This window comes from Lolium perenne, chromosome 6, assembly GCF_019359855.2.
Source record: "Lolium perenne isolate Kyuss_39 chromosome 6, Kyuss_2.0, whole genome shotgun sequence".
In the NCBI taxonomy this organism is placed as follows: Eukaryota; Viridiplantae; Streptophyta; class Magnoliopsida; order Poales; family Poaceae; genus Lolium; species Lolium perenne.
This window is the reverse complement of record NC_067249.2, coordinates 28,869,935-28,882,236: the sequence shown is the minus strand read 5'-3', so window position 1 is coordinate 28,882,236 and position 12,302 is coordinate 28,869,935. Positions and strand designations below refer to the sequence as shown.

Here is a 12,302-nt window from a genome sequence, read left to right as displayed (position 1 = left end):
CAAAGTAACTATTTGAATTGCATTGCTTGACCGTGCCCGTAAAAATGAACTTATCTAAAATGCATTGTTTGTTGACTGCATGGACAATAATGTGATAAATAGTCAAGAAGCGAAGGAACTACACTATTTAAGAAGCCTGCTTCTTTTTATTGCTCAAAAGTGGGTGACGAACATGTGTCCTAGCGTAAACCGCCTGTTTGGAACACAATATATTCAGCTTACACACCAGAAGCATTAGAATGCAAATGTTATGGCTTGTTGAACAATACGCAAAAAAAGTGCTCATCAGATCTCATAAAGAACTTCATAGATTGGAGATCAGGTTCAAATAGGACAGAAATGGATCTTCCATCAGGCCTCGTCTAAATTTATCCAAGATTCTAAGTATAGCTCAAGCAATTTCCACAGGAAAGTTACCGAATTTCAACAACGTGCTTCCTGTAACACAGTTCACAAGAACACTTCCATATCAAGCGAAATTGCACATTTTTTAAAACCATACACCCCGAGGACGCCTTTAGAGCATAAAAGTAAGACCATGAAGTTATTGAGCAGATTAGACATGATATGTCGATAATAGGTAGCATATCTCCCAGTACAACAACAACAATGTTTTTCTTGCATAGTAGGGCTAGACAAGGTGACCTTGCTTACAGGTTACAACTTACAAGCGTCCCTATGCTTTAAATACACAACATATGACTATTATCTGATACATGCTACAACATCCAGCTAGCTTCACAGCATCATCTTGGTTATTCTTTTATCTATCCTCAGCGGCACCAGATGCATGGCCTAAATAATAGACCCCGAGAAAAAAAGTGAGTTCATCCCTGCAGATATATACATTTAGTTACAGTACAACAAAGATGCAAGAAAAATGAGGCCACCTACAATAGTACAGTACAGTTTAAGAGCAAAAGGCGCATAAGCTAATCATACCTGCTTCAGGAGAGATCCAGGGCAACCAATACTCCAGTTCTGTACACAAGAATCAGCAGAATCAGTACATCTGAATGGTGAATACAAAGCATATAAAGGCAATCAAATATTAACCAACTGAAGGTGGTTTATGCCAAATGATAAAAATATTTCGTGGATTGGATTTCACTTGCCTGCCTACGGTTTCCTTACGTGTGCTCAGGATAGGTGTTTTGTATTAATGTTTCGCCATATTATTAAGTATTCTCCTTGAGTTTTTTTTCTCTATCTAGAAAGGGAATAGAATACCCCGGTTGAAGGGTAATGAACCAACTTATGGTGGGTTATGACACATTCTACTTGTATACATAATCTGTATCACTGAATGTTGTATATAGGATGTTCCACAATTCCAAAGGACATTAACTCTCCTATTTTCCAAAAATATTTACTAGATGCAACCTGCTTTTAACATGAGACATCTGTGCTAAATGAAAATGGGTAAGGCCTAAGAAAGCGGGTCCTAACACGCCATTCCAGAAGACTCATGCTTAAAGTTGGAGTCAACTGGCCGGATTTTAAGCCAAACTTGTGGGATTTAGGCCCAGTTCTTTTGAAGCTTCTAGACAGCTTAGAGGTGAAAATAAGCCTAAGCCAAAAAGAACTCATTTTTAAGCTGTTTTTCGGGACAGCCGTTTGTTCACGATCAGGGGAAGCTGCCATACCCCAGCTTCCCGCAGCTTCCCGAGCTGGGAGCGAATCGGTATTTAACTTTGTCCCTGATTCCCACCTTATTTACGCCATACTGCCACTGCGTGCATCCACGAACCGTTTTCTGGCGAGCTACAAAAGTTTCCTTTTCTTTCTCTCTCCTCTATCGCATCTCATGTCCCGAGATAAGGTTCCTCAGCCCTCCGCCACCGCCTCTGACCACTCCGGCTGCTGCCTTCCGAGCACCACGCGCCGCTGCCAGCCGCCAAAACATTCGTCACACCACCCCAGTTCCATTCCATGGCACAAGGATAGCCGCCGACCACCCCATCCCGTTGGCCCAGATCAAGCCAACCTCGATCTACTGCGGCCGTCCACTAGTGCTCCCACCTACGGCTGGGCGCTGGCCTGCTGCTCTCGCCACCAGCCTCTCAAGCCTCACCTGCTGCAGACCTCCAGTTACGCCTCCGGGTTGCTGCCTGTTGGTTGCCTTGTGGTACTCGTGTTCAGCGGCGGCAGAAAGAGGGCTGCATGCTCCATCGATCTGAGTTAGCATGCTTGTGTATGCATCCAGAAAAAACATTACTAGCCTACTGATGGGATGTGCTTCAGTTGCTCTAATTTCTGATTATACTTTCAGTATTTGGCTCGTTGGTTTTTGATCTCCACCAGTTTGTCTGACGCAATAGTTGATTCTGAACTTTGGTTTTTGCGGTTAATTGCTGCAAACCCGAAGAATGATGTATGGAAATTATTTATGCTCATATATATACTGAAAAACAGTGCAAAATAACCCAAAAACATTTAATCGGAACCCAAAATTATTTTTGGGGCATTATAGACTTTTCATATGACAACTCGGGCAATAAGCTGTGACAGACAACTGTTTCTCTGGACAGCTCAAGCTATGGCTTATGCACAAGCCGGAGCCAAAAAGAACTGGACCTTACAAAACCAATGGGTCATGGGTTACTGAATAAAGATAAGTGCCTTAGGCCACAAAGCCTCAGATGGGACGATAAGAGATAGAGCTTGGGGGCTTTATCCTTGAGATGTTTTACAGTTCCAAAGGACAATTATCTTCCTATATCTTCCCAAAATGTTTACTAGATGTAGCCAGATTTTAAATGAGCCAGCTGTATTAAAATGGATATGGCCCAAGATAGCGTGAGTCCTAACTCGTAATTCCAAAAGAGTCATGCTTAAAGTTGCAAACCAAACTTGGTGAGGTTTACAAAACCAACAGGACATGCTTATTGAATAGACATATGAATGAAAACGGACACCTGTGTCCCTGGCAAGAACCCTAAACCACATAAGCTATATCTTGTCCCATTTGAGGCTTCGGTTTTTTTAATATTTGTTTTAGCTCTTTTAAGATGCTCCCTCTCACCACCTAGGAAGTAAGAGCAACAAACAGTCTCAACCTTTGATTCTTTGCACATATATGGTTAAATATTTTTCCTTACATTTGTGACCTGCTGCTATCGGTTGCGGGCCGGCCCTGAGCAGGTGCAACCGGTGTGGCCACACAGGCCCCCTCAGTTGCTTAGGGCCCCCAATCACGTACCCACGTGCAGGCCAAATAGAAAAACTGAACCGATCAATTAGCGCTAGCAGTTTAGGACCAAATCAATTAGCGCTAGCAGTTTAGGCCTTAGGAGCAACGTATGCACGCATTTTGCTAAAAGAAAAGACCGACCAACGCATCTGCTTATCGCCTCCAGAAGTCCAAATTCCAGTCCAGGTCACCTCCCCCATCGCATTAATTTCTTCTCTCGCCTTCTTGTACTCTTTCCCCATTTCCGCAATCGCCATTTTGAGGAAATTAATGGAGGGGGTCTTGTCAATGAATCCTTCCCCTCCTATATATTGACTATACACCTTTAGGTTAGTTTGTTATTGTCCATCTAGTACGATTTGATTCATTCTCCGTCTCCATTCCCCATTGGCTTCCCTCCCCTTGTCGGCACCCTTCCGGTATCAGCGCCGCCGCCCCCTCTTTCCCACTCCGAGGGCGACAACAACACACCTGATGTGTTCGACACACTGCCCACAAGGTAAATATCATTTCTTATATTTTGTGTTCAGCTATTTGATTACGTTGTTATGCAATTGTGTTTGTTTATGAAGTTATTATAACAATATAATGAAGTCAAATGAATCGATACGCCTTAGCCAAAATATCAACTATTTGTGTATAGGGGGTCCATTTTTTTTGTTTTGCACCGGGCCCTTGACATGTCATGGCCGGTCCTAATCGGTTGCTATCTTTTCTATGCCAAGGCAATGCAAACTCCACACAAGAAAAAAAATGCCTTGCTATGGCAGGGAAAGAATGAAGCAACCCAGCGCATAATCAGCCTATATGTCAATAATTAAACAGCCATATATACCATAACAACTTCGTGTTTTTTTGTTTTCACTTAGTTTACATTCATATTTACAATATGTAACATGTGCCTTCGAAAAAAGTATATGAAACATGTAATTTACAGGAAGAAAGTCTACTGCATATTAATTAATTTTCAGTTGGAAAGTCGAAGCTTTATCATTAATTCTATCAATGAGACGTAAGATTATTTACCAAACATAAAAAAAATGAATATACACGTTCAAAGTTTATTACATATTTAGATGCAGTATTCTTGAGATTGAACTTCAATGCATTTTATTTTGGAATATCACAGCTTCAAAAACCATTTAACCGTTAAGCTAACATACTACTCCCTCTATGCCGGTTTATTGGGCTTACTATAGCGAGCGTTGCGACCAAGGTTCCTAGCGATTGGGCAAAAGAATCTCTCCCAGCGTGGTGTTTTCCCGTCGATCAAAGCGGCAATTAAGGATCGAAGGCTAATGATCCACTTAGTGCCCATGTTCACAGCGGTAGTTAAGGAGTTCACACGGCATGCAGGTCCTTTTCACATGGAGTGCATGCATAAAATCGCTTCCACCAGGCTAGACTGATTATCGGGGAGATGAAAGTTCACTGCTTTTCATGAGTAAATCTCCTATTAATTAGCAAATCTAGCCTAATTTCTTGGTATTATCCTAGTTTCAATAGAGGCCCAATAAACTGGTATGGAGGGAGTACTGATATTGCACCACATGTTACATCAACATATATAATCACGTCAAAATTCTATTTAAAAAAGTTTGTGTTGCATTGTTGCACACATAATACGCATATACAACGATTTCTTGCCACATTATTATTTGGTAATTTCCAAATATAGAAGCCTATATGCCTATTTAATGTCCTGGGTGACCTATTACCTTATGGGAGGTACTAGGTACCATGTTCAATCTAGACCCTTGGATAAAAAAGGAATGAACAATCCTAAGAAATTCAGAGCAAGTTAAAATTTTCTTTTCTTTAGGTTAGGTTATTTTAAGACTGGCGCTGTGAATTAGGTGGGCGATTCTGAGGGCCCTTCCCAATGATTTTTCCACATATACTACCTACGGAGACTCCCAAATAGTAACAGTTTTATTTTCCACACACGACATACGGAACTAGGCTGGCACATAGTGTATTATAGTTTATCGTGGGTTTACATTTGTTTAGTTTTCTGTTTAATATTCTTCAAAGTTAGTATAATACCTACAAAATGATCAAGTGGACATGCATGTCTTTCCAAGTATGAATTTAACTTTTTTCCTAACATTAAGGTGTCAACATGGGATCCCACCAGAATTTCACTTTTAGTGTACTTTGTCTTTTCTAGTTCAAATTTTAGTGTCAAAATTTGCACTAGAAAAAGCAAAATGCACTACAAGTAGGATTTAGATGGGATCCCACTTGGCACCCTACCTAACATGTCAAGTCAGCTTCAGAATTGTTACACGGGACATAAAGTAACCATGACTATTTCACTACTCTAACAAGTTACGCACAATAGCAGAAAAAAATAACATAAATGAAAAATTAGGATAGAAAAATACTACACACATAATAAAAATAAGATTACCACTTTACAAGATGGAAAGAAAATATATACAAACACTTAGTATGAACACAAACATACCACTTCACAAACTCGGTTTTGACAATGATGGTGGGAAGCCAAAGTACGGTTGAGCAGGTCTGACGAGGTTATGGGAATTTTGTGCTCCTCCATGGACCATCTTAAGTTCAGAAGTCTTGATATCCAGCGAAAATAAATCTTCGATATCCGCTTGTGAAGCCTGCGACTGAGATTCTCGAATGCCTCGAAGGAACAAGAATCCCCCAGTCGCGCCAGCAATAAAATACCAATATGAACGTGGCAATTCTATAACATTTTTTAGATCACAATTGCCAGAATAGTGACTGCCATTTTGCTGAATGGTATGATAAATAGAATATGAGTCATTTAGACAATTCCGAATGAGAGTAAACATCTCAAGGGCTCCTTCGGTAGCCAGAACAAGGGATGATGACCATCTGCTCTGGTCCAAGAGATTTATAAGCTGCATATGGCAGCTGGTGAGGATATTGACAGTCGAAAACTCCATGCTGCAAGTGTCCAATAGAAGCAGCTTGTCCCCCACAGGTGCCCTCCAGTACAAGCAGCCACGGATATATTTAAAGAGTAACATGGATTTCTCAGATGATTCAACTGTGCCAAATGAACTCCAGCTAGGAGAAGCAGCCATACACCATTTCCCAGTGGCGGAAGAGAAGACAAGCATGAAGAACTTGCTTCGGTAGCTCGCCCAGCAGAGCACCCTGAACGACGTCTCATCCTCATCGTCGCCAGCAGGGGCGAGGATAGGTTCGTACCCGAGAAGATGCTCTTGCAGCATAGTCATATCCATATCCAGAGGTAAGGGCGGGAGTAGCACGTATCTCCGTGACAAGGGATCGCAGACCGCGAGTGCTTTTCTCAAGATGGCCGGCTTTGTCCGGTGAAACCAGCGATTGCACAAGAGGAGGACGCGGCCGTCGCGCACGTCGCAGGGAGACCAGGCTGAGTTCACAAACTCGTCAGGCTTTGGGACATAGGAGTATGAGAAATCAGCGGCGTCGGCGAGGGCATGGGCAAGCGGCGCGGAGGGATGGGGTTCCTGGACGGGGTCGAAGCCACCATTTTCGGCGGCGAACCCCAGGAGAGGCGGCGGGTGAAGCTTACGGTAGCGGCGGAGGAAGGAGCGCGCGGTGATGATGCGGCGGAAGGAGACGCAGGCGATGGAGGCGCGGGCGAGCGCCGCCGGAGTGGGTAGGCGGATCAAGATCTCCTCCAGGATCTCTTCAACGAGGTAAGGCGCCGGCGCGGCCATGGCGGCGGCGGCCGCCGCCGGGGCGGAGGAGGTAGGGATCACCGGATCGGTGGCTAGGGTTTGTCAGTGCTGGGCAGCAGTCGGGGTAGATGTGAGCGGGTGTTTTGAGTTTTTGACGCATATAGGAAATTCTTTGGGTCAGAGGTACCACTAATTATTTGTAAATCTGCAGAAATTTCTTTCTTTCTTAAAATTCCCGTAAAATTCTATGAAGCATCCAAAAGAAATGTACTTCTGGACTCCTGGAGTATATAGAATTATAGATGTATCTGTTTTGGCTTCCGGTGGGATTCATGACATCTCAATTCTGCATTTCCGTGATTCATTTAATTTTAAAACACTTTTTTCTGAAAATATTTGCTGTAAATGGTTTTAAAATTTTCAAATCTGATACAGACTCAAAATCAGTATCTCATCTGTGCAAACCTCAGAAGGAAACATCAAAAGAAAACACCATGTGTCTGAATAGTTAATCATGCATTTGAGATGCATTGTTTATTGACTGTTTTGCAAGAAGTTGGCTCAATTTTTTTAGTACTTCAATTTTAGATGACAAACATGCGTCTTAGAACACATGATTCAAGAACCGCAGGCATACAAAGAAACTAGAATTGAAACAGCATAGCTCGGTCAAAAAACACGCAGCCCTCCTTGCGCGATGGCTGGGAATTCACCAGCCCCAGCTGGGTTCCAAGCATAAGAAAGCAGCTCTCGGACACAAGCCCATATGAACTTGGCTAGTTGGCACTGGAAGAAAATGTGGTTGGCATCCTCATGTTCTCCACACAGAGAACATAAGCCATTAGAAGGTCCGTGCCAAATCCATACTTGCTCACTAGAGGCACAACCTTGTTCTGGACCATTTGCCATACGAAAATCTTTATTTTTAGAGGTAATTTGGTCTTCCAAACATCTTTGTCATGGATCGTTGTAGTTCCTTGACAGAGCTTAAGATATATGGGCCTGGCCAAGAAGCCGCCCAAACTTCTAGGGACCAACTAATGGAGTAGTAACTCGTAATTCCGAAAGACTCATGCTTAAAGTTGCAGCCAGCCTGGGTGGGTTTTAAGCCAAACTTGGTGAGATTTGCAAAACCAACAGTTTATGGTTATTCGATAAAGATGTGAATTAAAATTGACAATTGTGTCCCTGAATGGACCTTAGGCTATATCTTCTATCGTCACATCTGAGGCTTTGCGACATAACTTGATTCATGTAATTGGATATGGATATGACTCTGCTGCAAGAGCATCTTCTCGGATACAAACCTATCCTCACTCCCATTGGCGACGATGAGGATGAGACGTCGTTCAGGGTGCTCTGCTGGGCGAGCTACGAAAGCAAAGCCTCAGATGTGACGATAGAAGATATAGCCGATGAGGAAGATCCCAAAGAGGTACTGCCTAGAGCATAAAAGCTACTCCAAATGATTAACTTGTTGAGCTGATTAAGTACAATAAGAAGTAGTGATTCTGACCAACACAACAACATGTCTCTTATATAGTATTGGTATAAGGGCCGTTCTCTCAACACAACAACATTATTATGTTTCCCAACATTATTGACAAAGTCACCTTGGCTTACAAAAAAGCGCTTGGCATTTGACTATCTTCTATACTAATCAACGTTACTGCATGAAGCCAGAATTTTTGCACCACCATTTTCCATATATCCTCGACGGCACAAGATGGATGGTCCAGATAACAGATCTCAAAAGCAAAGTGAGTCCATCCCTGCAGATATAAATAATTAAAATGAAGAATAAAACAATATGGACAAAAAAAAATTTGAAACGGAGGCAAAAGCTTTGCCTCATCCATTAATTAAGAAGAGGGTGCCCAGTTTTTAGGAGAAAACCGGGCAAAAACCAACAAACAAATATGGACAATTTAAACATAGTTGCTTCCGTAATTTAACTAACTGATTCGTAGGTTAAGCGACACTCTTGTTTAGAACATCAACAGTTCCACTGAATGATATGCAAAACACTAAGCCCTAAAACGCAAAACTCAGACACAAGGACCAACCAGTCTGGATTAGTATCAAGGTGGTCTACCCGGGAAACCCCAAGGGTTTTAAGCCAAACTTGGTTCTTTTTGCAATACCAGTGGGTTATGCTTGTTGGACAGATGTGAATGAATACTGTCATACGTGCCCCTGGCACAGATCCTTACCTCTGTTTTCTATGGGCCAACCTGAGATTTTGCCATCTAAGGCACTAATATTCCTCGCCGATAGGATATACACTACACTGGCAAGAGGAGAAGGTGTACGAAAAGGATTGTAATGTTTTTAGTTTAGGTTGCTCTAAAATTTGTGCTTTCCATTAGGTGGCAAAACCTTCAGCCATTTCATTATGATTTTTTCACCGAACATTTTTCTGTGGAAATTGAGACCAAATATTAAAAGTTTGTTGTCGGTTTATGTTTGTAAAGCTTTTACCCTGTTCTCCGAAGGTAATAAAATGCTCTATAGGTTTATGCAAATTTAGTGAGACATAAATGACTTATCTGGCACGATTTTTTCCTTATTTGCGCAGTTGATTGGCAATTCTAAACAGGAGGGAAAACGGCCATGGCAACCTTCACTACTTAGAATAAAGCAATAGCTTACCACTTCATATGGTCGGTGTTGACAACGATGGTGGGTAGCCAAAGTAGGAGTGGACACGCTCATGGTTGAAGTATGACTTCTTCATCGTACAAATCTTGGTAACCTCTGAAGTCCGGAGCTCCACTGAAAAATAGTCTACATCCCAAGTCTCCAACAAGGGAGTTTCATCATAGGGATTGTCCTGTGCTACCACCATGTCCACATGATACTGACCCACCCGATCTTCCTTAGTGGCTCCAAGGAATAAGAACCCCTCCGCTGCGCCCACGGTAAAATAGTCATACGAGCCACACAACGGTATGATATTCATCCGCGGAGACTTGCAAGGTTCGCCGTTACTTTGCTGAGAGGAATGATAGACACGTGGCGAGGCATTTGGATTGTGAGCACCAACAAGAGAAAGCAGCTCAAGGGATCCTTCTCCACCGACAACGCCAGGCAGGCTTCTGGTCTGGCCAGGCCGGCGTCTGTGCTGTCCGGCTGGCGGGTCAAGCATATTCCTGAGCATCTTGTAGACATCATCGCGGTCGTGGATGACGGAAAACTCCATCCTCCGCGTGTCCAGCACGAGGAACTTGTCCATCCAAGGCGAAGCGGAGTAGAAGCAGCCGCGCACGCAGTCGAAACTCGACAAGCCACGGCATCCGTCTGGATCAGAGCTGTTGCGGAACCCGCGGGGACGGCCCGTGCCCAAGGAACTCCAGGTGGGGGACGCAGATATGCACCATTGCCCGGTGACGGAGGAGAAGACGAATGCAACCAGCCTGGTTTCGTAGTGCACCATGCATATCACCTTGAACGACCTTTCATCCTCGTGCTCGCCCACGGGGGCGAGGACGGGCGCCAGTTCAGCAGGGCGTCCGGCTATGTCCTCGTCGGGCACCGGCGGCAGCACCACGTAGCGGCGCGAGACGGGGTCGCACACCGCGAAGGCGGTCCTGAAGGTTTTCCCGGGGATTCTGCAGTCGAGGAGGACGCGGCCGTCGCGCACGTCGCGGGGGTGCCAGGGGCTGAGCCAGCCTTCCCTGGGCTTGGGCACGAAGGAGTAGGTGAAGTCGGCGGCGTCGAGGAGGGCGCGCGCGAGCCGCGCGGAGGGGTGCGGCGCCTCGGCGGGGTGGAAGCCGCCGCCTCTGTCGCTGATGAGGCCGAGGAGGGGAGGCGGGCGGAGCTTGCGGTAGCGGCGGAGGAAGAGGCGGTCGGTGATGACGCGGCGGAAGGTGGTGCAGGCGGCGGACGCGCGGGCGAGCGTCTCCGGGGTGGGCAGGCGGAGGAAGATCTCCTCCAGGATCTCGTCTGACGGGAGCGAGATGTGCTCCCGGCGATCGGCGATTGACGCCACCGGCGAGGCCATGGCGGGCGGCCGCCGGGGTGGAGAGGAAAGGGGATCGGTGACTAGGGTCAATGTTGGAAGCAGCGCTGCTCTTTTTTTTTTTTTTTTTGAGCGCTGCTGTGTTGGTGTCGCGGCTCACTTTGTAGCGTGTGTGAGTGTAACAGACTGCTAGCTATAGCTGGCCAAACGGGCTGGCACGACCCAAGCTTAAACGGGCTTCGCACGTATATGGCCAAACGGGCTGGCACGGCCCAAGCTTAAACGGGCTTCGCACGTATATGGCCAAACGGGCTGACACGGCCCAAGCTTAAACGGGCTTCGCACATATTCTATACACGGAATTGTATATCAAATTCTCTTAAATTTTTATAGGATCATTCGAAAAAGCTTTATTAAATTCTCAAAACATATTAAACTCTCAAAACAAACAATATTGTATTTGGCAATTAACCGTGCCATATTGCTCAGGTACAAATAGAGGATAGCAAGCCGTATCTTAACTTAAAGTCACGTAAAGCAATATTCTATACAAGGAATTGTATATAAATCTAATCATATACAAACATGATTTGGTTACATCTAACACCCCCATCAGTCAAAAAGAGGTCTCTTGTGTATGTTGAGACTGTCCCGAAAATTAAAAAAGGTTGGAGAAGCTAACCCCTTCTTGGGAAAAAAAGCAATCCATGGTTAGCAGCAGCAGGGGGAGGTACTACAGTGCATACACAGTTGATATTTTAGACATTACTTCAAGGTAGGTAAGGTAGACACCCTCCTCACGCCGCCGCCGCCGCCGGCCCCCACGGCCACGGCTCCGGCCGCCCCTCCCCGTCCTCCCTCCCCCCTTCCTATGGCGTCCCCTCCCTCTGCTTCCCCCGCCGGAGCCGCCGCCGCGACCACGTGTGGCATGGAGCCGGTTTCCATCTGGAGGCGCATCCCGTCCAGTCCGGAATCCGCGGCCTCTGGCCCTCGCCGGAGTGGCGAGCGTCTAGAGGTCTCGGGCATGGGCCTGTCTGACGATTCCTCGGCTTCTGGGAGCCCCGAGGTGGACTCCGGCGCGGAGAGGCGCGGAGATCTGGTGGTGTCGCAGCCGCCGGAACAGCCCTGGCTGCGTCCCAAGCCATCGCGCAAGACCAAGTGGCGCGGCCGTGTGGAGAACCGCGGCAACGCCGGACCTTCCTCTGCCCGGCTGGTGGCGCCTGAGATGGCCGGGCTGTGCTTCAAGTGTTTCCGGCCGGGGCATCACAAGAGAGACTGCTCCAACGACCCTCTGCGCCGGGTGTGGGCGGGACGGCCATGAGGCGAAGGCTTGTAAGCGCCCGAGTCCCCGGCGGAGGACGAGCTCCGGCGGACCGCGCTGGCCAACCGCGCGTCGGGCCCCGCGTGGGCTGTGCGACCCCAACCATCCTCGCCGACGGCCCGGCGCGCGACCTCCACCTCCGGCAGGGCCTGGCCCTTCCCC

General features: G+C 46.1%; 2 protein-coding genes across 3 annotated transcripts; both read right to left on the bottom strand.

Annotated features, from left to right (window-relative positions):
• Positions 1-516: 516 nt before the first annotated feature.
• On the bottom strand, positions 517-7,020 carry LOC127308467 (uncharacterized). 2 transcript variants are annotated; one of them, XM_051339295.2, is made up of 3 exons: positions 5,664-7,020; positions 943-981; positions 517-833 (listed from the first exon to the last, which is right to left on the bottom strand). In XM_051339295.2, exon 1 carries the CDS (start codon positions 6,895-6,897, stop codon positions 5,668-5,670), a length of 1,230 nt encoding a protein of 409 aa, XP_051195255.1. In that variant the 5' UTR covers positions 6,898-7,020; the 3' UTR covers positions 517-833; positions 943-981; positions 5,664-5,667. The 2 variants fall into 2 exon arrangements, with proteins under 2 accessions (XP_051195255.1, XP_051195256.1); XM_051339296.2 differs by having other exon boundaries at positions 517-795.
• Positions 7,021-8,367: 1,347 nt separating this feature from the next.
• On the bottom strand, positions 8,368-10,950 carry LOC127308468 (uncharacterized). The gene is made up of 2 exons (XM_051339297.2): positions 9,511-10,950; positions 8,368-8,630 (listed from the first exon to the last, which is right to left on the bottom strand). The coding sequence occupies exon 1, from the start codon at positions 10,859-10,861 to the stop codon at positions 9,515-9,517; it is 1,347 nt and encodes a 448-aa protein (XP_051195257.1). The 5' UTR covers positions 10,862-10,950; the 3' UTR covers positions 8,368-8,630; positions 9,511-9,514.
• Between the last annotated feature and the right edge of the window lie 1,352 nt (positions 10,951-12,302).

Bases quoted from the DNA above. Each gene is read 5' to 3' on its own strand.
- LOC127308467 (XM_051339295.2), bottom strand. From the start codon at position 6,897: ATGGCCGCGCCGGCGCCTTACCTCGTTGAAGAGATCCTGGAGGAGATC.
- LOC127308468 (XM_051339297.2), bottom strand. From the start codon at position 10,861: ATGGCCTCGCCGGTGGCGTCAATCGCCGATCGCCGGGAGCACATCTCG.